This window comes from Cephus cinctus, unplaced genomic scaffold, assembly GCF_000341935.2.
Source record: "Cephus cinctus unplaced genomic scaffold, Ccin1 Ccin1_scaffold0225, whole genome shotgun sequence".
NCBI lineage: Eukaryota > Metazoa > Arthropoda > Insecta > Hymenoptera > Cephidae > Cephus > Cephus cinctus.
Window position 1 is genome coordinate 349,050 of NW_014332941.1, and position 23,013 is coordinate 372,062.

The window sequence follows — 23,013 nt, forward strand, 5'->3', positions numbered from 1 at the left end:
TAAGATAAGTTAAACGCGAAAAAGCTAAGATAAGTTAAACGCGAAAAAGCTAAGATAAGTTAAACGCGAAAAAGCTAAGATAAGTTAAACGCGAAAAAGCTAAGATAAGTTAAACGCGAAAAAGCTAAGATAAGTTAAACGCGAAAAAGCTAAGATAAGTTAAACGCGAAAAAGCTAAGATAAGTTAAACGCGAAAAAGCTAAGATAAGTTAAACGCGAAAAAGCTAAGATAAGTTAAACGCGAAAAAGCTAAGATAAGTTAAACGCGAAAAAGCTAAGATAAGTTAAACGCGAAAAAGCTAAGATAAGTTAAACGCGAAAAAGCTAAGATAAGTTAAACGCGAAAAAGCTAAGATAAGTTAAACGCGAAAAAGCTAAGATAAGTTAAACGCGAAAAAGCTAAGATAAGTTAAACGCGAAAAAGCTAAGATAAGTTAAACGCGAAAAAGCTAAGATAAGTTAAACGCGAAAAAGCTAAGATAAGTTAAACGCGAAAAAGCTAAGATAAGTTAAACGCGAAAAAGCTAAGATAAGTTAAACGCGAAAAAGCTAAGATAAGTTAAACGCGAAAAAGCTAAGATAAGTTAAACGCGAAAAAGCTAAGATAAGTTAAACGCGAAAAAGCTAAGATAAGTTAAACGCGAAAAAGCTAAGATAAGTTAAACGCGAAAAAGCTAAGATAAGTTAAACGCGCAAAGGGACAAGTTAAACGCGAAAGGTCTACCCTTAGTCAAGATTCACCGCAACGAAAGACCGCGGGCGTAGCACCCGGCGGTACCCTTGCGGGCACGCCGGGACATCCCGAAGGACGATATTTAACGCTACAACCTCCGTCCCTTCCCACGGGCAAGCCCAGTGGGTTAGACGTAAGGAACCACGCCCGCCGCCGGCGGCGGGCCCCGTTAGCCATCGATCCCCGCGCAAAATGTCTCCGACAGAGGGTGACTTTATACTAGCGGGTGCTCAATAGCACCCGCACCTACTCCAAGTGAAGTGACCCCCAAGCACAAGCACAAGTAGGACTTTACCCAAAGTCAACGGACTACCCCTCCGACCTCCCCACGGACAAATAGGATCGTCTCTACCCACACAAGTGCCCAAGGGTCAAGACATGTTGGAGCGTTTTTAGCAAAGCGAACAAATTATACTAAATACGCGAGAACTAGACACCTGGCTAGATTCACTATACGAAAGACCATGGCCGTAGATACCCTAAGGGGGCTCAAGGCCCCCGTCGGGAGACCCATAAGGTCCTGTTGCGGCCACAACTTGGGCCACCAACCACTGAGCAAGCTCAGCGGATGAGGCGGAAGGGCAACCCCCGACACCATGGTCTTAAGTCTAGCTGCACTAACCGGATGACTATTCTTATATCACTACTTGAATTAATATGCTCGACCCGACCAAAGGAATAGGAAAAGTAAGACAAACACAATGGACAGTGAGAGGGAACAAAGCGAAACGCAAAGAAAGAAATGAAGAAAAAGATAAATAAGAATATAAGGGAATAAGGAATTAAAGAAGAAATAAATATGGAAGAAGAAGGTTGTAAATGGATATAGAAATGAAGAAGTGAGAATAAGATAATAAGAAAAAAATGAATATAGAAATGAAGAAGTAAAGAAGTAGAAAAGTAAGGAATAAAGTTATAAAAGTAAAGTAGAAATAAGGAAAGGGATAAATAAGAAAGTAAAGAATTACAGATAAGGTAAGAAGAAAGTAGAGAAGAAATAAATATAGAAATAGGAAGAAATTGGAAATGAATATGAGAGGTGCTTCCGAGAGACCAGTATAGGAGACCGGCTCGAGGAAGAATGAGCGCTCCGAGTCCGGGCACTGCCTTTAGCGCTGCCCCCACTCCCCGGCTGCTCTCGCTCGCCGAGTCCTGCGTGACGAATTTGCGCGCACACATTTTTGGGCAACTTCCAGTATTTCTAAATATGCTTGGCCTGAATATCCGGGTTTTAAGTGTTAATATTTTACTTTATTGATTTAATTAATTATTTTAATGTTACAAACACTTAGTTTTTTAATATTTCAATTTGAATGTAATTTATTTTCGATATTCTACAATTTCAATTCAAATTTTATCTACTCCCTATATTCTGCGAGATCTTGATTTAACCTCAATTTCATATTTTGAATAAATTTTGAAAGTAAATCAAGGTCCTATAATATTTAGTAAAAATGGAGGTGCTACACGGGTGACAAGTTGACACCGCACTTTCTTAAAAATATCTTTAAAATATTTCAACAATAGGCTTTTTGAATATTTCTTAAGAAGTTCTATAGTTCCCGGTCTCGGTCTGAGTTGCTTTGGGAACCAGCGGTGAGTAGCGGAGAACCTCTGCCCGCCAAGCTACGCGTTCGTGTTCACGTTTAGCTCGGCTACGACGGGATTCGCATTGTCGACGGACGCGATGATCACAAAATGCTACTTCCAGACTTGCCGCTACGATTTAGCGCTATAATTTTGGTATCGCCTAAAACTGGAGCGTTATGCATCTCCCTGATCATCTTTGTAGTCTAAAACCGTAGCATTGTGCATGTCTCTACTCACCTGTGGGTGTTATATTTATGATCCAAGCTTATCGCATGATAATGCATGTAATATTACTGGACAATATTTAAAAAAACTAATGAAATACCTTGATCAACAAGTGAGCCCATGAGATTGCAGATATATTAAATTTAAAACTGTTTATTCAACAAACACAACGAAAACTTGAAGGATAGAAGTTTTTTGCTCCGTAGATATTGTAAATAAAAAAATTTGGACTGGATTAAACGAGACAATAGTACGACAGATATTTCTTATACAGTATTTCTACAGTATTGTTTTTGCTTATTCTATTATGTTGGCTACATTCTAGTAACACGCTTTCTTTCTCATTCTTTCTTGGACCTCCTTCACAGAGGCTTTGTCCCATTCACACTGGATAGGTTTTACTATTTCTTTCATCCCAATTTTCTTCTATGCGTGAGAAAATTTTAACCACACGAAGAGGATACTTTAAGCACAAAAAATTAGAACTTATCTGATTTAAACAGATATTCACCTCTTTGTGTGGTCGCTTACATGGGAATAAGAATGTCATCGTTATCAGCCTACACATTAAATTCTTAACGTTGTTCTGACGATGACGAGGCTTTTCAAAGGAACTGGATCCTTTCTTGATACAGTCAAAAAAATCGATCCAATTCACACGGCACATTATGTACACAATATACATGACAATTTGCTTTCGCTACAATGCTTGTTATTCTAGATTTACGAATAATATGAAGTAATATTAATTTACTAGTAAGTAGTGCATACGTCGCAGAATTTAATGTTGAACTGCCAAATGTAAACGAAGGACATTCTGAGAACCAAAAGATTCTTTTTTTAGTAATTGTCTTTTGATAATTAAAATAAAAAAAAGATCATGGGCTACCCAAAGACGATCAGTATCCCTGAGAATTTTTACTGATCTTATGTAGGAAGAGCCTCATTGTGAAATTGAATGATCTTATATCTCTGCGAGTAATGACTAATTTTGTTTTACGAACCGGGTATGGATTCACTGAATCGTCGGCTATCTAAAGTTAGGTTAGAATGTATAAGGAAGGCGCGTACGTATTATTATACATACTAGAGTTTTTGGTATACGTGCGACAACGATACTGATCTTATTATATTATTTCCTTTCGAACCCCTGTAACTTGAATAGTTAAAAAGATTGAACGACGTTGACGATCAATGAATTCCACATTGGTTACGCGGTGACGTGTCTGATTTTAGACAATTTAATTGTACGATTATATTTAATTCTTCTCCTCCTTCTTCTCACCCTCAGGCGGTTGTTGTTCCTGTGAGCTCTGACTACCTCCGCTTCCCTCGCGTTCAGCAGCCATCTGAATGAATAATGTCAAATTAAATTGATTAATGTGAGATTTAAGAAATATATTTTTAACAAGTTTTGTAATTGCTTGCTTACCTTCTTGTATGCCATCTCGAACAATTTAAGGCTGGCCTGTTGAAGCTCATTGGTTTCCTTTTTGATTTCTTCAGGATCCATGCTATCCTTCTTAGCAAGAGTTTCTTTGAGCTTTTCGACGAGACCCTTGAGCCTTTCGCACTATAATCACAAGGCATCATTTTTATGTGATTTGATTGTCATTAAAAATTTAGAGAACGAATATGGTTTGTCAAGGTAACGTACCTCGTCTTGGGGCAGCTGTGATTTGAATTCTTCAATTTTGGCTTCGGTGTCATGAACAATTCCTTCAGCCTGGTTCACTGCCTCAACTCTTTCTTTCTTGATCCTGTCTTCCTTTGCATATTGTTCGGCGTTCTTTACCATGTTCTCGATTTCGTCTTTGCTCAATCCACCACTTGATTGGATAACGACTGAAATCCAAAGAATCATATTTGTAATAATTATAGCTTTTTTGGATAGTACAAGGATCAAAGATTGATTCTTGTCATTCAGTAAAGTTTATCCACAGGTGCTATTGATTTGTATAAATAGTATTAGGTGACGAAAAATATGCACATCATGTAAATGCGATCTATAAGAATTAAGTAGGAAAAAAAATAAGTACAACATACTTTGCTGTTCTTTGCCGGTTCCCTTGTCTTTAGCGGAGACATGTACGATACCGTTGGCATCAATATCGAAGGTAACTTCAATCTGTGGTACTCCTCTGGGTGCAGGAGGAATGCCTACGAGGGTAAACTGACCCAGTTGTTTATTGTCGGAGGCCATTTCTCGCTCACCCTGATGAACTTTAATTTCGACCTGAGTCTGGCCGTCAGCCGCGGTGGAGAAGACTTGACTCTTTTTTGTGGGAATGGTGGTGTTACGGGAAATCAACCTGGTGAACACACCGCCAAGTGTTTCGATACCTGTACAAAAATATATAAGGCTTTAAGTGCACTGGGTGAGTTACGTCAATAAGATTTAAGGGAATTTGATATGTCAGTGGTCATTGTCCTCATGGAATCAGAGAGAAGATTAGTATACTAGCATCATCCTATGTTCTGATAAAAATAATAAATATTATATGATTAAGATCTTTACCCAGAGACAGTGGAGTGACGTCAAGAAGAAGAACATCCGTGACATCACCAGCGAGTACTCCACCCTGAATAGCAGCACCAACTGCAACAGCTTCATCAGGGTTCACAGCTTTTGATGGCTGTCGCCCGAAAATATCTTGTACTGTCTGCTGAACCTTGGGCATTCTGGTCATTCCTCCTACGAGGAGAACATCGCCGATGTCTGATTTGGATACTTCAGCATCGGACAGTGCTTTCTGGCATGGCTGTATAGTGCGCTTAATTAGGTCTGAGACGAGATTCTCAAAAACGCTTCGGCTAAGTTTAAGATTCAAGTGCTTCGGTCCACTGGAATCCATTGTCAAGTACGGAAGGTTGATATCTGTTTGCAGGGAACTGGACAATTCGATTTTCGCCTTTTCGGCAGCTTCTTTCAATCGTTGCATGGCCATAGGATCCTTGGTAACATCAATTCCTTGCTACAATAAAAAATTGAACATTAAAATTAAATAATATTAATCAGTATCGATGTAATATAGTAACGAAGTACATACATCCTTCTTGAATTCTTTGACCAAGTAGTTGACCAAAGCATTATCAAAGTCCTCACCACCCAAGAACGTATCACCATTAGTGGACTTAACCTCAAAGACACCCTTCTGAATCTCCAGAACAGAAATATCGAAGGTACCACCACCCAAATCGTAAACAGCAATACTGAAATGTTTATAAACAGAAGGTTTTAACTAGAGATTTGTAAATTATTATTTATTTATTAAGAATTGATAATAGAGAAACTCAGTAGATTTTGTCCACATATAAGCACTACTCTCTGGTAGCCATTGAGAGACGAAAAATAAAAACATCATAGTAAACTAATATCACACATTGATTCAAATATTTGAGTGAAGTTAATGTTTTATACTTACATTTTATCGTCAGTCTTATCCATGCCATAAGCAAGAGCAGCTGCAGTCGGCTCGTTAATAACTCGAAGAACGTTAAGACCGGCTATCTGTCCGGCATCTTTGGTTGCTTGTCGCTGAGAGTCATTGAAATATGCAGGAACGGTGACAACTGCATTCTTCGCAGGTTGACCGAGGTAGGCTTCAGCAGTCTCCTTCATTTTCATGAGAACGAAGGCCCCGATTTGACTTGGCGAATACATTTTCCCGTCACTGCCCTGAACCCAAGCGTCACCATTGCTAGCACGTACGATTTTGTATGACACAGTTTTCCTATGACGGAGAATATTTAATATTAGAACATTTTATTGAATCAAAGATATTAAAGTTATTTCATTCATATCTCACATCTCTTTCTTCACTTCAGGATCATCGAATTTACGTCCAATGAGACGTTTTGTGGCATAGAAGGTATTTGCAGAGTTGGTGACTGCTTGACGCTTAGCTGGCATACCGACCAACCGCTCTGCATCTAAAATTATAGGTTATTATTTGGGTGGGTATAGAAATATACTGAGTAATGGTATAATTTCAACACAGCATGCACATGTATTTGTGAAAATATGACTATTGGGAATATACATATCAGTGGCGAACCTTTTGTGAATGCAACATAGGATGGTGTCGTTCTTGAACCTTCTGAATTCTCAATAACCTTAGCTTGCTTGCCTTCCATTACCGCCACACAGGAAAATGTTGTACCAAGATCTATACCAATCACTGCACCCTTCACACCTTCTGATCTGATTGGACATTACAGGTTAATAATTAATGGGATTTATTATTTTCTATTTGTATTAGAGTCTTATGCATGAGGTGAGACTTAAGTAATTTTGAGGAATTCAATATATCTAATTTAACCATGTGAAAAAATAACATGCAAGGTTACTACCAAACTACAAATATAGATGTTGCTTTTCCATAAGGCACGATATATGCAATAGAACAATATACTTACTTATAACGGTACTGTTGCAAATCCATGGGCTTTTGGACCACGGATACTGGAGCAGCAGCCTATAATTTAAAAAAATATATTCATCACATAATTATAAACATTCCAAAAGATTCTTGATTCATAAGATTGAACAGTGCCTATATAAACTTTGTAAAACTATAGATTATTCTAACAATGGTTCTAATTCCATATAAAGAAAGTACGAGATACAGAATAACTCCATATTAAATCACGTGGGTCCAAAAGAAATCATGAGTACATAATGACCACGATTACAATATATAGCTAAAAATAACAAGATACTGAATTCGACAGTCGAATTCTAAAACAGGACTGCGTTTTTATTCTGTGAAAAACAATTCTGTGATATGATAAATATTCTACAATAACAGAACGGAAATATCCAATGATGCAGCATGTAACGCGGTGGCGTGCCGGTTTCTCGAGGAAACGAGACGCTTCCATGGCAGTAAATCGTATTCAATACGATTACTTCAACAACAAGAATGTATGAGAAATTTCAAAAATCGAAATCAACACGAATCTCGTAATAAATAAATAAGTAACGTATTTCAAGGACATGTGGAAAAAGAGTTAAAGATTGGAAACGCCTGAGACGGCAGTGTAGAGAATGGCTCGCTGCTCCTCAAAAACTTACATTTTTAAACAAAGTGCTGAACTGTTGTCTCCTCGTAATATCACACTTGATACCCGTGCAGTTGCGACTCAATAATCTTGCGGCGGCCAACATTTTTATCGTATTTTTATGAAATTCAGCAAGAAATCAAATGGAGACGCGAAGGACCGACTTCACGTGTAGTGATGCAACTCCCGTAAAGACTGGTGCGCAACTTTTGCGCGCACTATATGGATGCTCTACCGGCGAAGCGACACGCACTTTGATCTAGCCAATGATCGACTGGTTACTGTGGTAGGAGCCAATGGGCTTTTAAATAGAACCCCCACCACCTATTTCTGTAGAATCGTCGGGAACGTTCCACAGAGGTTAGTCAAACTCATTACGGAAATAATAAAAAATACCGGTTAAATAATAAATTGTTTACAGTCCCAAAACTAGATACTGCGTAAAATATCTAAATATAAATTTAGATATGACTGTCAATGTGAAAAACAGTGAAAAATATTCGTTCAACGACTAGTCAGCTAGGATATGTCGTATGTTCCGGAAATTTAAAGCAAACGTGATGTAATCACCTGGAGTCGTTACAAGTTTGTATTTCAGTTTCACTAAGTAACTAGTGCGCAGAGTCAAGAATGTATTATAGTACAGTCCTTTCCATGGCCCTTACCAATAACTTATACGTCTTGAAAGGTCCTTTCTAAGTTTTTATATTAATTCAAGATGTCTTCCAATGGATACATACATATCAAAAGAGGCAAAACTGAGCATGAGAATAAAAACGGATAACAGGTTATAAAATACATAAGCATAACGCTTTGGAATATCTTTTTTTTTATTAACGTTTTTCTCAGTTACAATTTTGATTACATACATATAATGTTGATTTTTAAACACATGTCGCTATGATACAAATGACGAGGATAAAAATTTGGAGTGCGTAAAAATGTAATTAGATGATAATTTCTTATTATTTTATTGGTCATGGCGATGAGCCAACTTTGAATGTATATTAATATAATATACCGAGCTGGCTCATATCCACTTAGAGGGTAAATGTATATCCTTGTTCGCATTAATCACCCCTAATTCACTATTATTTTATACACTATAATCGGTGCACGTTCGTCGCTCAAGACTGGTCCAGTATTAGCGATTGGCCATCGTGCTGATCGAGAACTGTTTTCTTTAATTTTTCTTTTACTTTTTTTTTTCCTTATACGGACACCACAGCCACGTAAACCCAACCAAGTTCAGATGACAACAATATATATAGATATATAGATATATATATATATATATATATATATTCACTCCAACGAACAGAACAGTCCCAATCGAGTACACGCACACATTTTTTCATTTTTTATTTACACTTTGGTATTCCTTACACCAACACCCCCGTCAGCATCCCCCACCACAAATTAACAGAGCACGTCACTCCAACGAACAGAACAGTCCACCACAGCCACGTAAACCCAACCAAGTTCAGATGACAACAATATATATAGATATATAGATATATATATATATATATATATATATTCACTCCAACGAACAGAACAGTCCCAATCGAGTACACGCACACATTTTTTCATTTTTTATTTACACTTTGGTATTCCTTACACCAACACCCCCGTCAGCATCCCCCACCACAAATTAACAGAGCACGTATCCCGTACTTAGCCACTATATTAAAAATTAAAAAAGAAAGGAGAAATAAAATAGAAAAAAAAAATTCCCGATACGAACGATTCGGCTCGTTGTGACGTATCACTGACCCATTACGTCATAGGACCCATTCGTTGAACTCGAAAAAATCGTCTGAACTTGGCAGGGCGAATAAGCAATGTCTGCCAGCATTTAAAACTTTTCTTTTTCACTTTGTAATTAAGTAATGTCGCTCAAGGAAAGACGGTACGACGACTGGCACATTTTTCACAATATTCCATGCAAGACTGACCGTTTATAAAAAATGATTACAAATACCTTCTCTTTTCAGAATAGTCATGCTGAGTCCTTGTGCACCAGGACATATTAATCGGCTTAAAATGACGGCGACGAATCCCATACGTCCCGTTTGCAACGACACCGTATATACAGGGATGTATCGAGATTTGAGTGTTCGAAGTTGAAGCTTAACGAAGTTAACTGATAATAATAATGATAATAATCGAACAAATAATTTCACAAGAATTCGGCTCTGCCAGTCGAAAGGCCTCGAATAGCCCTATCGAACGCTATACAACAACCCATGCTTTGTCCCTGAGCCAAGATGTACTCCAGGCCCTTCGTACTGAATGCCGAATCCTGATGGGACGTAAATGGCGACACGCGGCTTGAAAATACCAAAAACTTAAATATGGAAAATCGTGCAGCAGCTCCACGGGTATAGTAAAAAGCGAGGATGAACCTCGCGATTAGTCCGGTTCGTATGGGGGATATACTTCCGACTTTAGGGCTTTGCGATACCGATCGGTCAGATCGTGCCGGAAGTGCGATTGAAATGATTTCCGATCGAGGATCGATCAGACCGTGATGATCCGACGACATTTCCCATATATGTGATATATGGCATATACGTGTACGAAAAAAAATCTGATCGATCGTTTCGATTTTCAATATTATTTCCGTCAACGACAAAGGGATCGGCAATGTTTTTTTTTTCCGCGATCCGCCGATCCCTTTGGATCGTGGACTCGGTAGTTAAGACGACGTCTCGCGAATTGTCGCAGTGAATGTAAATCGGCATAGAGATGTTAAGTGATTGGAAATTTTATTTGTACACTGCTTGAAAACATGTTAATAATAATAGTAATAATAAGAATAATAGTAATCGTTACCATCATCATTCGTATCATCATTATCGTCATCATCGTCATTAAACATCACTGTCGTCGTCAATGATCCTAGTCGTCATCGAACGGGATGGGGTCGAACAGAATGTAGAGCAAAGAAGAAAAATCGCGTGAACCATTCGTCACGTTGAATCGTATCAGTGATAAAAATCATTTAGAGTGTGTACGCAATCATTAGTAATTTTAAAAACCGAAGCGATCATCTGAATGAATAATTTTGGGGGAGGGAGGGGCGATCCATTTTGGCTTTCCCACGACGAGGAATCGTCCATCATCGCGATTGATACTTTCAATATTTCTACTAATTGTAATTGTCATTGTTTTTCACTTCGTTCATTTTATCACTTCTCTCGCTCTCTCTCTCTCTCTCTCTCTCTCACACTCTCTCTCTCTCTTTCTCTCATTACATATTTTAAAACTAGTTTGTATGATTTTCGATTCATGGGAACTGGCGAAACGGGACTCGATGACTTATGGCTTGAATGGATGGACACCGTGGTTAGATTTAAGGGGTTGCTGATGAGGGGTAAGAGGACTGAGGTGGATGATTAGGATGAGAAAAATTCGATGGCGAAATTCGGTCGAATTGCAATTCCAAACCATTCATCGACAATTCCAGCAATTGACACTTCCGGCGTGGACGCTACCGGCATTAACCCGCGTGATCGATGTCGACATCTTTTTGGTATCTTGCGGTCGCAAAAGTGCATTTCCAAATTTGAGAGGCGCGACGACGTCAGCTTGTTGGCCGCAAAAGAGTTTCGGCATGAACATGGTCTTTAAGTAAATTGCAACATAACATCGATACCGCAGAGACTCGAAAAGTTCTTTAACACAGTTAGAAGAATGGGAAAAATAATTTATGGATTTATTTACAAGTACGTTATACACGGCAATCGAATGACGCTGCGATCAATTTTGCAATTGCAGATCCCCGATGGAATTTCAGTAACAAAATTCAGGACATTTAACGAAGAGGAGCAAACTGACAAATTTGAACCCGTGACTGGACCCGCCATTATTGAAAATAGTGAAGTCTTCGATGTACGACAGTACCGACCATGGATCAGTGTAAAATGATCGACAGTTCAATAAATTACAGACCGTGTACAGTCGACACGAGAAGTATCGATATTTTGGTAATGCACTTTTTACAACAAAAAAATTTTCCATTTCCTTTCTTAACGACCCGCGTCACTCGCAGACGCGACAAAAGCGAATCACGCGAGAGCATCTTCCTGTACGGGCTCCGAATGACTTTTTCAAAAAGCGCGCGCATTTCACGTCCGTTACGAGGGAATCGGTCGTTAGTCTATCTTCAAGTCAAACTAGGCGGTTCGTATTTAAATGGCGGCTCCTCGTGTGCTTTCGCTAACAATTAAAAATTTCCTATTACTTATCATTTATGTATTTTTTGTTTAAATTCAATTCACATTATTATAGTATAATAATTCATTAATTAATTATAATAGTGTCATTATAATTCGTAATAATATACAACATTTGTCAATAAATCATTTATCCTAAAACCCACCATGCTCGTGTCGAAATCACTCGCTCCATCGTGCTCTTACGCATTCACTCTCTCTCTCTCTCTCTCTCTCTCTCTCTCTCTCTCTCTCTCTCTCTTTTTCTTTCTATTTTTCTCATGCACACCAATCAAACGATACGTGTCCACTCTCTATCTCTCTCTCTCTCGCTCGCTCGCTCACGTTTCATACTTTCTCCCAATCGTACATTCTCTCATTACCATTCATTCCGCACTTCATTCCCAAAGGAACGTGACACGTGCGCTCACAGGACGCACGCAGGAATACAGACTCAGCCAACATTAGACATTTCTACTTTCACGCAAAACACTCGCGCTGTGGGACTGTACTGGCTTCACGCGTGTCCTTATCCAACTAATTCATGACGTGTGTATATATAATATGTATAAGTGTGTACATGATGAGTGTAAACGCGCGTAATGGGTCTCTGCTTATTCCCATAACCGTTCATATGAAACCTCCCGTGTCCACTGTGTATAATAATAATATTAATAATTAATAATAATAATAAAATTATTGTAATAATAATAATAAGCCCGTACCTATAGGTGTCTCGTGTTCTCTCTGGACTATAAGCTAACGCTGTCTCTTATGCATATCCCCCTCTTATATACGTAATCGAAAAGTATAAACGACCGGCAACGCGAATTGCCATTTCGACGAGTCGACGCTTTTAAGTGACACGTGACGATATCGGGTCATCCAAAGTATTGGATGACGTCTCCGTGTCGGGGAGGGAAGCGACAAAGAAGATTCTGTTTGGATATTCCCTACATGCACGAGTCTCCAGGCTGTTGCGCTGTTTCGTGTAAACGGATACGAGGACGTTGTTAAAAACGAGTCTTTCGGATCGCCAAATAGTTGAACAGTAAAATTACTAAATGATGTCACGGTAAAAATTGATTCGGGACACGATTATGATTAACGATAGAATTAAGTTATTCGATTAGAAAATGTAAATTTGTCATCGTATTCGCTAAGCGGACCCGGTTCGAAAATACAAAGACTTGTCAAAAGTTCCGCTGTGTGTCGCTAGTGTGGTGATCCAATGTGCAGCGTCTATATACGTATAATATATATGTATATACGGGTGTGGATTTTGTCGCTGTAGGAGGCAACGTTGTCAACGATTTCATCCTTTTTCTCCCTCTCGCGCGTCTAATCGATGTCTTATCGCACTGCGTATACGATGCGCCTACCCGTTGAGAATCCGCAATTGGGTATTTAGAAAGAGGTCTTAAGAGTATGCGAGTGCTTTCTGTGTGACGGAGGGAGGGAGAAAGAGAAAGAGAGAGATCTGGTAAAACGATAAAACACAATGCGTCGCGAAGTAGAAAAATAGGAACAAATACAACGAGGAACATATACAATGTGTTTAACGTAACGCGCAAGGAACTTTGTACAATATAAAAGTGATCAGAGCGTGTGTATGTGCGTGCGCGCGTGCGTGTCATATATATATATTAATATATATATTGCTGTATACCAAGATCACCACAAGCACTGTCCAAAGTTTTGTCTGGTCGTCACGAATGCGCGGGTCATGTTACAACTTTTGGTTGACGTATATACAATAGAAGAGAGTTTCGAGTTTTTGTGTTTCGATGGATCGACGTTTAGATTAATTGAAAAGTGTTAAGTATCGAAATGGCTTTGAAGTTACGTTGTCGTTAATTACAGGTTAGGAACGGATCTGATTAAGTTGGGAGTAACGAAAATTGCGTGACACTTGACGTTGCCTGGTACTGATAACAATGTTTGAGGCTGTAACTTTTGCGGTCATCGCTTAACAGCTGTTGTCGCTTTTTGAGCTGTTTCGTTTTTGGAGCGGCGTCCTTTACAATCGCTACGACATGCGCGCGCACCTTTTGTTAAGATTACATGCGCACGACTGAAACGCTGCCTCGGTAACAAGAGGCGAGGACGAGGGAAGAGGCGAGGGGAAATAGAAGATTCTATGCTTGGCGATAAGGAAGATACCCATGGGAGGTTGGCGTTAATCGAGGTTTCAAATATATGGGATAAAAAAGTAAGGGAGTAAAAATAATTTCGAGTCTTCACGACGGTCAGGGATTGTGCGTTTGTAATCAATGGATCTTTTGCACTTTTATAGTGACTTTTTTTTCCTTCGCGCTCTCCTACTTCCTCACCTTGGCTTAACTTTCTTTCACGCTCATATTACTTTCTTTCACTTTGCGCTTTTATCTCTCTCTCTCTCTCATTCTGTCGTTCTCAATTTTTCTACGATTTCTCATTCACGCATCTTTCTCCATTTTCTCGGTTCACTCTTTTTTTTCCTTTCGTTCACACACTCTCTCTCTCTCTCTCTCTCTCGCTCGCTCTTCCACGCACGTTTGCACAATACGTACTTACGCTAGATCTCTTACAATATTATATTCATTTACTCTATAATTATATCAATACTGTTGACGTCGCTCGCTCTTCCACGCACGTTTGCACAAGATTTCTCATTCACGCATCTTTCTCCATTTTCTCGGTTCACTCTTTTTTTTCCTTTCGTTCACACACTCTCTCTCTCTCTCTCTCTCTCGCTCGCTCTTCCACGCACGTTTGCACAATACGTACTTACGCTAGATCTCTTACAATATTATATTCATTTACTCTATAATTATATCAATACTGTTGACGGATAGAGATTCATTCACAGCTCGCGCCAGAGCGGAAATCGTCTCTTGCGACGTGGCGTACATTCATTTCGCGTTAACCTTTTTCAGTTATAATTTTCGATTCTCTTCGTTTTGTCTCACTGAGTCACTTCTTTCGTATTATCACACGCTTTTAAAAAGGAAAAAGAAAAAGACGCTCACTCTCTCGCGCGCTGCCCGTCCATAAGCGGTATCCCGAAGCAGCAGAGTCAGTCGAGCGATCACTTAATATCATCCTCGCGGGACTCTTCCTGAGCGCAGGATACGTGGACGCTTAATCTCCCGTATCAATTGGCTAATCGAGAGTCCGTTCGCTAGAATCCTGTGCCAGGACCACGCGGACCTATCAACCTCTTGGTGCCTCGATAAAACTTCAGAGAGCAACTCTGACGTAGTCCATCTTGCGGTACACGAGAGATCTGCACCGGAGGTCCATTAAAATGTTCAAGAGGTACGACGAACGGACAGGATCATCCTTCAAAAACTTGACGGAAGCGCGGTGTCCTCTTGTCGAGGGAGCATCGAGGAAATGTCGTTGAGGATGTTAGAAGAAGTCCCCCGTGGACTCGTTTCCGTAGATCAGATGTGACCTCGTTGAGCCAGAAGATACTCGAGCTGCTGTAGATAGAGTAGCTGCTGCACCAAGCTCTGCAAGGGATCCTGACCTTGGACATGGCCCTGTCCCTGCTGAAGCGACTGCGTCAAGCCTCCACCAGTAGGCTGAGCAGATGGCGACAGCATCGTGCCCGGTCCAGACTCCGCCAGCAGTTGTTGCTGGGCATGAGCCAACTCCGAGGGTTCCATCCCTATGGAAGTAGGACCGAGCTGGGCGTGCTCGACGTGGCCAGGTAGGCCTGCGTGGGCAAGCGGAAGAACACCGACTTGCGAGAGTCGCGTGGTTGGGGACGTCAGGTAGGATGTGGGGAGGTTAGGATTCTCGCCCCGCTAGGGAGCCACATTTTTGGGCCTGCGCCCCCGTCGCCCCCTGGTGGGGGGGCGCGGGGACTCCTGGCCTCACTGGCTCACCGCGGGGCTTTTCTTGTCTTGCTGTTGTTGATTGGCGTCTTGTGATCCCTGTACACCAGCCCCTGCGCCACCTTGCGAGCCCTGAACACCCTGAAACGTGATACGAATGTATGAACAACACTGAAGACAGCATCGTTACCTCGAAGGAGGTCGTCGCTCGCTTACCTGACTGCCAGGTCCTCCCTGTGGCGGTCCTGGACCGCGATCGGGTGGCCAGGAGTTTCCGGGGGTTGGTTCCGAATGAAATTGGTGAGGATGCGGTGGCGGTCCCCCCGAGGTATCGTGACTGTGAGCGTCTAAGCTATTTGCCGCATCGTACTGCGTGTTTTCCAACCGCGTGATTAGCCGTTCATCCTCGTCACCGAATTCGCCACCCATCAGAGAAGGTTCACCCACGACCATCACGTCCTGTTCAATCAAATCGTAAGGTACAAGGTTAAGAACATTAAATACTCGTACTACAAGCGTATCCATTTTCAAATGACTATCAATTAGCCCATAATCACCTGAGACGCCAGGGAAAAGTTCGGCCCGGGTGATCTTTTTTTACTTGGCGCCGGTGGGGCGTTGTTACCCGGACCCGAGGTACTGCCCTTCCGCTTTCTTCTCTTACTCGCCGGTCTCTGGGACTCTGCAATATAAAAATCTCCATTGAGAATACCTTCGGCGTAGGCACCCATAGTGGCGCTAAGCATATACTAATACAATATCACTACCCAGCTGTGGACCTTTCTTTAAATCAAAGGTCTCTGACATATGCTTGTTAGTTACACAGGCACACATGCAGCGACAGATAGATACTTTACGTCTTCGCACGCTACGTATATCTCTTGCACTTTTAATATTAACAGTTAAGCACGCTCGCAGTAACATTGCATTGTGCCATGTGGACTTGGTTCCAGAGTTCTCTTGACCTTGCCGATACATTCTTATCTACGTCTTGCCTTCGCCAATTGCCCAGTCAGGCGATTCTGATCGATATAAAAATTCCGCCAATAGATACACAAAGATGTTAAATAACCTCGTTTAGTGATATATTTTAATAATACGTGACCTCCGGTAGCAAGATCATCGTTGAGTCTGGTAAGACGAGAATAAAAATAAAAATTTCATCAAATTAATTGAATTAAAGAATACATTTATAACATGCAACCTCGGCACTCTCGCGAGACAAGCATACCAATGTAAGAATAACAAAAAAAAAAGAAAAACAAAAGTACAAGAAAAAAAAAAAGTCACTTGGAACCAAGTTTCATGTGCATTGACGTGGAGCGGAATTCAATCACCCGATAACCGATATACGTGGGTTCACAGTTCGCAACAAGATTGTAGTAGTAGCTGGCTCCACTGGCTGGTGGTTCTCATGTAAAGCAACTGTCCGTCTACCTCTCTTACCCGGCGGGGCAACCATCCTTTGCCACTTCTGGAACAGGGTTGTCTTGAGGCAGTCCCGGGGCGACAGTGCGTAAGCCTTGTGCCTCGACATCAGTTCCTGCATCGGCTCAAGGATGACGCATAACTGCAAAGATGATCACAGACCATGAATTAGTGGAGCGTGGAGATTTTCTTGGTCCATCAGAGACCAAAAGTTAAAGAAAAAAAAAGCAGAACAAGAGCTGAGGTCGTGTCAGCCGAGCTGGCACTGGTGAAAGTGTCAGGACCCCGGTGGAACGGTGGACGACTTTCACAAGGCTAACCTTGATCAAGGATCTAAGCCGAACAGATGACATGCGTACCCTAAGATAATTCAGGGTTGAGTTTGTGATTCCCTGCCTGGTGATGTTTTTGGTCAGCTGCTCCAGCGCCGTTGGATCCTGCTGAGCAGTGTGCAGACCCACTACCGCCCGTGGTACCAATTCTCGATGCGTCCTTACAGACATGTGCCACGACTTTATCCTCATGAGATCATCAAACGTGAACTCCAGTATTAGCCTACCTTCCGTGCACACCTGAAATGACAAAATCGAGTACAATCAACTGTCGAACCGGGTTCCTCCACGCATAGGCGCGAGACGTGGGGAAATACTTTTTTTTTTTTTTTCATCTATTCTACCAAAAGTCTTGGCTACGTTACATCAGAAGTAAAATTCTTGGTATTTCCTTACCTTCGTAAACGTCGGCTTCCCATGATGCGTGACCATGACGCAATGATCACAGTCTAGCGTTATGCTGGTATTGTGAAACGACTCCTTTGGGTGTTTCATGTTGTAGTAAAGTTCCGTCACTCCGCCCTCGAATATCGAGCGGAAGTACCTAGGTATTAACGTCCTTCCTATCGCTGAAAAGGTATAGGTGCAGTTGGTTAGTACTTCTTGCGCAATCGTCGCCGCTGACTCTTACAGGCACGAGGTGGGACAGGAAAATAATCGTCTTCAGGAATGAAGGACGCGAGGCAGCGATTTGTCGTAACGCGACGGCGGACAAATAAATATTACGTGTGAGCGAACGTCGCGAGGAGCACAAGACAAATACGTCACGATCGTGCTCCAACGTGAGCTGTATCGTTGAATGACGTACAATGACAAAATGTAAACACGTAAGTGTAATGGAAAAAAAAAGAAAATCCAGTAAACTGGTATATTTGCGTCATTTCAGTGTCTACTTGTTTCATTCCTTGTTTTTTGCACTTTTTTTTGTTCTTGGTGCAACTTGTTTTTTTTTTACCAAGTAATATACTTCCCTCGACTGTTGGACGCTTCGCTGGAAGGGTCGCACGTGCTGCCCAAATATACGCGCGACACGTACGTGCAGTGTGTGTAATGCGACGAAAGATACAAGGCTGGGTGGAGATATAAGTGAAAGAAACGAGAAGGGGTGTGGATGAAACAATATCGGGAGAGCAATGGTCGCCGTGTTGGCGGGAGGAGGTGGGTGGATAAATGAATTTTTCTAGGATCGATGGTACGGAAGAGGGTATTTTGTATACTTGCGTTGTACTCACTATATCTCTTGGGTCCGTCCTCTAAGCAAAACGTAAGGGTGAGGGTGGCGTCATCTTCAAAAAATTCAGTCGCGAACGCGTCCCACCAAAGGTTGTCGCTTTCCTGTAACAGGAGATAGGGATGTAAATAAGAAATAAAAAAAGAAATCGAGATATTAGATACGTATATTTTATTTTATTTTTTAGCAGCGAAATATCGCGGCATCGATAATAATATCGTGTCGATTTGTCTCGAGAGGGTGAATGTGGTTAGGTACTGTACCGTAACGCTGTGTAGTGGGAATAGTCCGAGACACGAAGGTTAGGTTCGTGAGGAGTAGGAGAAAGGCGGAGGTGGGAGGTACGAGGATGCCAGAAAGGGTTGCGGGAGAGTATATGTTGAATAACGCATGACTGTCTGGCTTGAAATTATAGTATTTCACCCTTACGAAGAACTACCCCTTGGCTCTGTTTCCCGCGTTTCATTCAATTATGCATCTTCCTACAGTCTTATTATTTTACAATGTCGACGAAGACACTTTTTCCCATATTGCCATTTATTTCTATTCGCTCCATCTACCTCGGCGGGTAAGAGAACAGTCACGAACAACCCTCGAGTATAATTAACCTATGTGACTGTGAAGGTAACTCGAAAGAAAGGAGTGTCTTGAGAAATCACAATTTCCGCCATATGAGTTTTTGAAATTTTTCCACAGGTGGCGCTGCGAACGTCCCACAAGGGATTCCTGTATTTCACTCACCCATTCGGAAGGAACTGTCAAAGTCACGAGTAACTTTATTGACAATTTCTGAAGATAAAGACAACCGGAAAGTTAAATGGCAAAAAAGATATACGTATTCACCAGATTACGTGATATTTCGAGCATTTGACAATTCAGCTATGACAGCGGTCGTTTAACGTTAACTCTACGGAACACGTAAACGGTCATGTACGAAATACGTGTATATTTCTATAAGCGTACATCGTCACACACAACAGAGAACACACGGGGCATTTATCGCCATTCTCTCCCGTCCCCGTTGTACGCCGTAGCGCCACTCGATTTTATGAATCGTGTCCCATTTAGCAGGGACACCACCGCGCGATTGATAAATAATTGTCGTGGCGCGTAGGGCTTTTCCCTGTCGACACTAACTGCACGGCTAATTATCGGCGCGACCATTCTTTGAGTAATTTAATAACAATATTTCACCTGCCGTCGTTGTAGTGCGTATCTAACGGACGCCTACCGAAGTCGAAGCGATGCGCCCGAGACGTTTCACTTAGTAGTTGCCTATTTACGCCGGTAGATGTAGCTAGGATAGGAGCAGTATGGCGCATACGATAGGACTAGGAATAACACGGGAGTAAATAACAGGACAAGGATCTACACCGGGTACACTGGAACAGCAAGTTGAGGAAGGTTGGTGGAGAGGGAGATACCGTGGAGTTTATACCAACGAAGGAAAATACTAGACATCCATGGAGTCGGTGTCCACGACGACGAGCGTTGCCGATTTTTCGAAAGTAAACGCACGACAGCTGATATATAGTACGTACCTTTACGACAAGATGGAGTGTGCCTACGGCTCTCGACAATCGTTTTACAGCCTCCCGCTTTCCTCTAGCATCTACGCGAAGATTTATTTCGAGCGTAAGCCATTGGCTCGTGCCAAATAAAGCAAACTGTCGCGAGTCCGTGGTTCGTCCCAATTGAATGTTTTTACGGGTCCAAGTTATTGACTCTGGGAAATTATTAACGGGGGAGGTGGGTATTGTCGAGAAGGTAAACTTGTCAGATAGTAAAAAAACAAAAGTGGGTACGAAAAAAAAAAGAAAAGCCGTCCATCTATTAGGAGGACAACACAGCGAAAATAGGAATGCGAGCACGGGGCGTAAGCGTACGTGCGATGTCGGCGAATATCAAAGGCCTCGACTACGATCGATCGTAGCGTCGAGGAGGAGGAAAGAAGGGGGGGGGAGGGAGCGGAGGAGGGAGAGAGCACAAGAGAGGACAAGAGGGTGAAGTACCGAGAGACAAAGCTGGAGAGAGTAATGAGAGAAATATTGAAAAATATGTATTACGGCATATCGCTAAGGCTGGTTCGGTCGTTGCGTCGCAGCGACAGGGTCGGGGCCCGCGAAATTCAAAACTGTCCTCTCCGCACCGTCAATACGAAAGGCGATAAAGTAAAGAAGGTATTTTGGCGAATGACATTTCCTATGTACGATTTGATTTTATTTATTCGAGAGCTGCTAGAAAATCGTTACGCACGCGTGTTAATCCATTCAAAACGCGCTTCGAGCGACGAGCCTTAAGGTAGTTTCCATTGAAGCGCGAAATATATTCGTTCGCCTCTTACAGTGGTCTATCCTCGATTTTATTTAAGAGCCATGTACTTTTAGCTCGGTGTGTACCCCCCGATCCCTCCCTCCCGCCCTCCACCCAGGTGGAAGTTGAGGGCGGGGGGGTACGAGATTTTTCGCAAAGACTGTACCACCCTACTGTTGTTAGGGGGAGGATGGCGAGGAGGGAGGGAGGGAGACTAGGGGTGGTATATGATCGTGTATATAGCGCGCAGCAAAAGTACTGTCAGCGCGATCCACCTCTCGCATTTACGTGTAAAATTAATCGACAGCCAAACCGCTGATAATACCAAGGTCATTCGTATATCAGAAATTTTGTAAAATTACGTCGAACAGGCCCATCATTTTTCGCTAATTTCCCATCGTCCGCCTGACCATTGTTCAATGACGAAGATTTGCCTCTGGCACGTCAGTCTGAGACAAAACTCGCCCGGTCGGTCCCGGTATATACGACCAGGGGCGGCGGTGAGAGGGAGTAGCCCGGGGCTGGGGGGTACAATATGGGTTATCGAGGGGGCCCCACCCCCGGGGGAGAACAGGGGCCCTCATTTTATTACCCAGGCTCCCACGACGGTTCTCAACTTTGCCCAAACTTTACGGCGACACACAACGGGTATTATCCTGTAAACACGGCTGGTCCTGCTGCTGCTTCTTCGTGCAGACCTCCCCCCTCCTATTCCCCCTCCCCCCCGTCCACCAACAGTTTTACCTCGCACACGCGTCATCACCGACGACGACGCCGACGACCACGACGATCGCGAGTACAAGGACGACACTGACCGTGGTCAAGGGCTACGAACCGAGTGGCTATGACGAATACTCATTCGCCTCTGCAAAATTGTAGTTTCGCTATGGCAGACACTACGACGGTCTCGAACGGTTCGCGGAGGCGTCGGACGGGACATCATCCAGACTTTACGATTTGACGTCCGACGTATCGTTATACGCGGATGAATATAAGGATTCGTTGATCGGACTACGTGAAAGAAGAAAAAAAATGAGTAAAGCTCATTGGATTTTTTTTGTTGGAATTTTTAAAATATTTTACGGCAGGCTAATTCACGTTGTCGCGATGGGCTGAATCGAACTGCCCCCCCCCCTTTTTATCCCTCGCCCTCATCCGCGTATCAGCACGGCCCATAGAGATCGTTGAAATTAATTTGAAAAGTGATCGGTTACCGGCTACTGGCCGAATAATAGAAAAGGCAACGGACATTCTCTAGGCATTCAGTCCTGAAATCATCGACAGGATTGACCGGTGTGCATTGTGGTGACCGTCAGGAGCAACCTGGGAGAGACGGTATATAGATTTACCATTATGCATATATATATCATAGAGATTTAATGGTTAGCACCTTAGTCCTAGCGAAACTCATACACGGTTCCTGGTGTACACTACAGCCCTGGGCGACAGTGGCGCCGTCGTCCGAGGCTTGCAAACCGGGATAGCCAGGTTACGTGAATTCATTTCGGGAGGAAAAAAAAGTCGAGCGCGGAATAACCAGTCGCACTAGCGGACCTCCATAGAGAGTCGAAGAGAGAGAGAGAGAGAGAGAGAGAGAGAGAGAGAGAGAGAGAGAACGAGGCGAGACCGAGAGAGTCGAATAAAGACAGTGGTACCACGAGGGGGCGACACGCGCGCTCTGTTCACTCCTAGCGGCGGGCTGGAAAAGGTTGTTGCGCCGAGTGACTACGAGAAAGTACGGAGAAAGCATGGAAGTTTCGTTTAATTCTAGAAGCAAGATGAGAGTCCTGACCACTCGGTTGGAATATTCCTAAGCTCTATCATACGAAACGAGGCGTCGGGAAGGTATATACACGAGAGAGACTAGTTGATATGGACCCGTGGGCCCCCCCCCCCACTACACCCACCGCCCCTGGCCTGTTTTACCTTTATTTCCTTTTTTTCTTCTTTTTCCTGATACCGCCATTCCCCACCTCACAGACTCCTTCCCGCGCCCCCCTCTACCTGCCCCTTGCCAACATGGCTCCTATTTCCTTCCACCTTTACTCATCTC

The 23,013-nt window shown here is 42.4% G+C and overlaps 2 protein-coding genes across 3 annotated transcripts; both read right to left on the bottom strand.

The window, feature by feature from the left end:
• Positions 1-2,683: 2,683 nt before the first annotated feature.
• LOC107265502 (heat shock 70 kDa protein cognate 5) lies at positions 2,684-7,889 on the bottom strand. Its single transcript, XM_015735007.2, has 11 exons — positions 7,626-7,889; positions 6,968-7,026; positions 6,607-6,752; positions 6,358-6,481; positions 5,974-6,282; positions 5,599-5,761; positions 5,067-5,523; positions 4,595-4,891; positions 4,206-4,393; positions 3,981-4,121; positions 2,684-3,897 (listed from the first exon to the last, which is right to left on the bottom strand). The coding sequence occupies exons 1-11, from the start codon at positions 7,716-7,718 to the stop codon at positions 3,808-3,810; spliced, it is 2,067 nt and encodes a 688-aa protein (XP_015590493.1). The 5' UTR covers positions 7,719-7,889; the 3' UTR covers positions 2,684-3,807.
• Positions 7,890-15,657: 7,768 nt separating this feature from the next.
• Positions 15,658-18,751, bottom strand: LOC107265496 (LIM domain-binding protein 2; the record flags this gene model as incomplete). 2 transcript variants are annotated; one of them, XM_015734998.2, is given in 7 exon segments in its annotated part: positions 15,658-15,797; positions 15,873-16,115; positions 16,214-16,338; positions 17,103-17,226; positions 17,444-17,656; positions 17,813-17,985; positions 18,649-18,751. In XM_015734998.2, coding segments are annotated over 7 exon segments (1,083 nt in total), but the record flags the coding sequence as incomplete, so codon positions are not given.
• Positions 18,752-23,013: the final 4,262 nt, after the last annotated feature.

Coding starts and splice junctions, on each gene's coding strand:
- LOC107265502 (XM_015735007.2), bottom strand. CDS start 7,718: ATGTTGGCCGCCGCAAGATTATTGAGTCGCAACTGCACGGGTATCAAG. Junction 4,394..4,594: donor AACCGGCAAAGAACAGCAAA/GTATGTTGTACT, acceptor TTTGGATTTCAG/TCGTTATCCAATCAAGTGGT. Junction 4,122..4,205: donor CACAGCTGCCCCAAGACGAG/GTACGTTACCTT, acceptor TTGTGATTATAG/TGCGAAAGGCTCAAGGGTCT.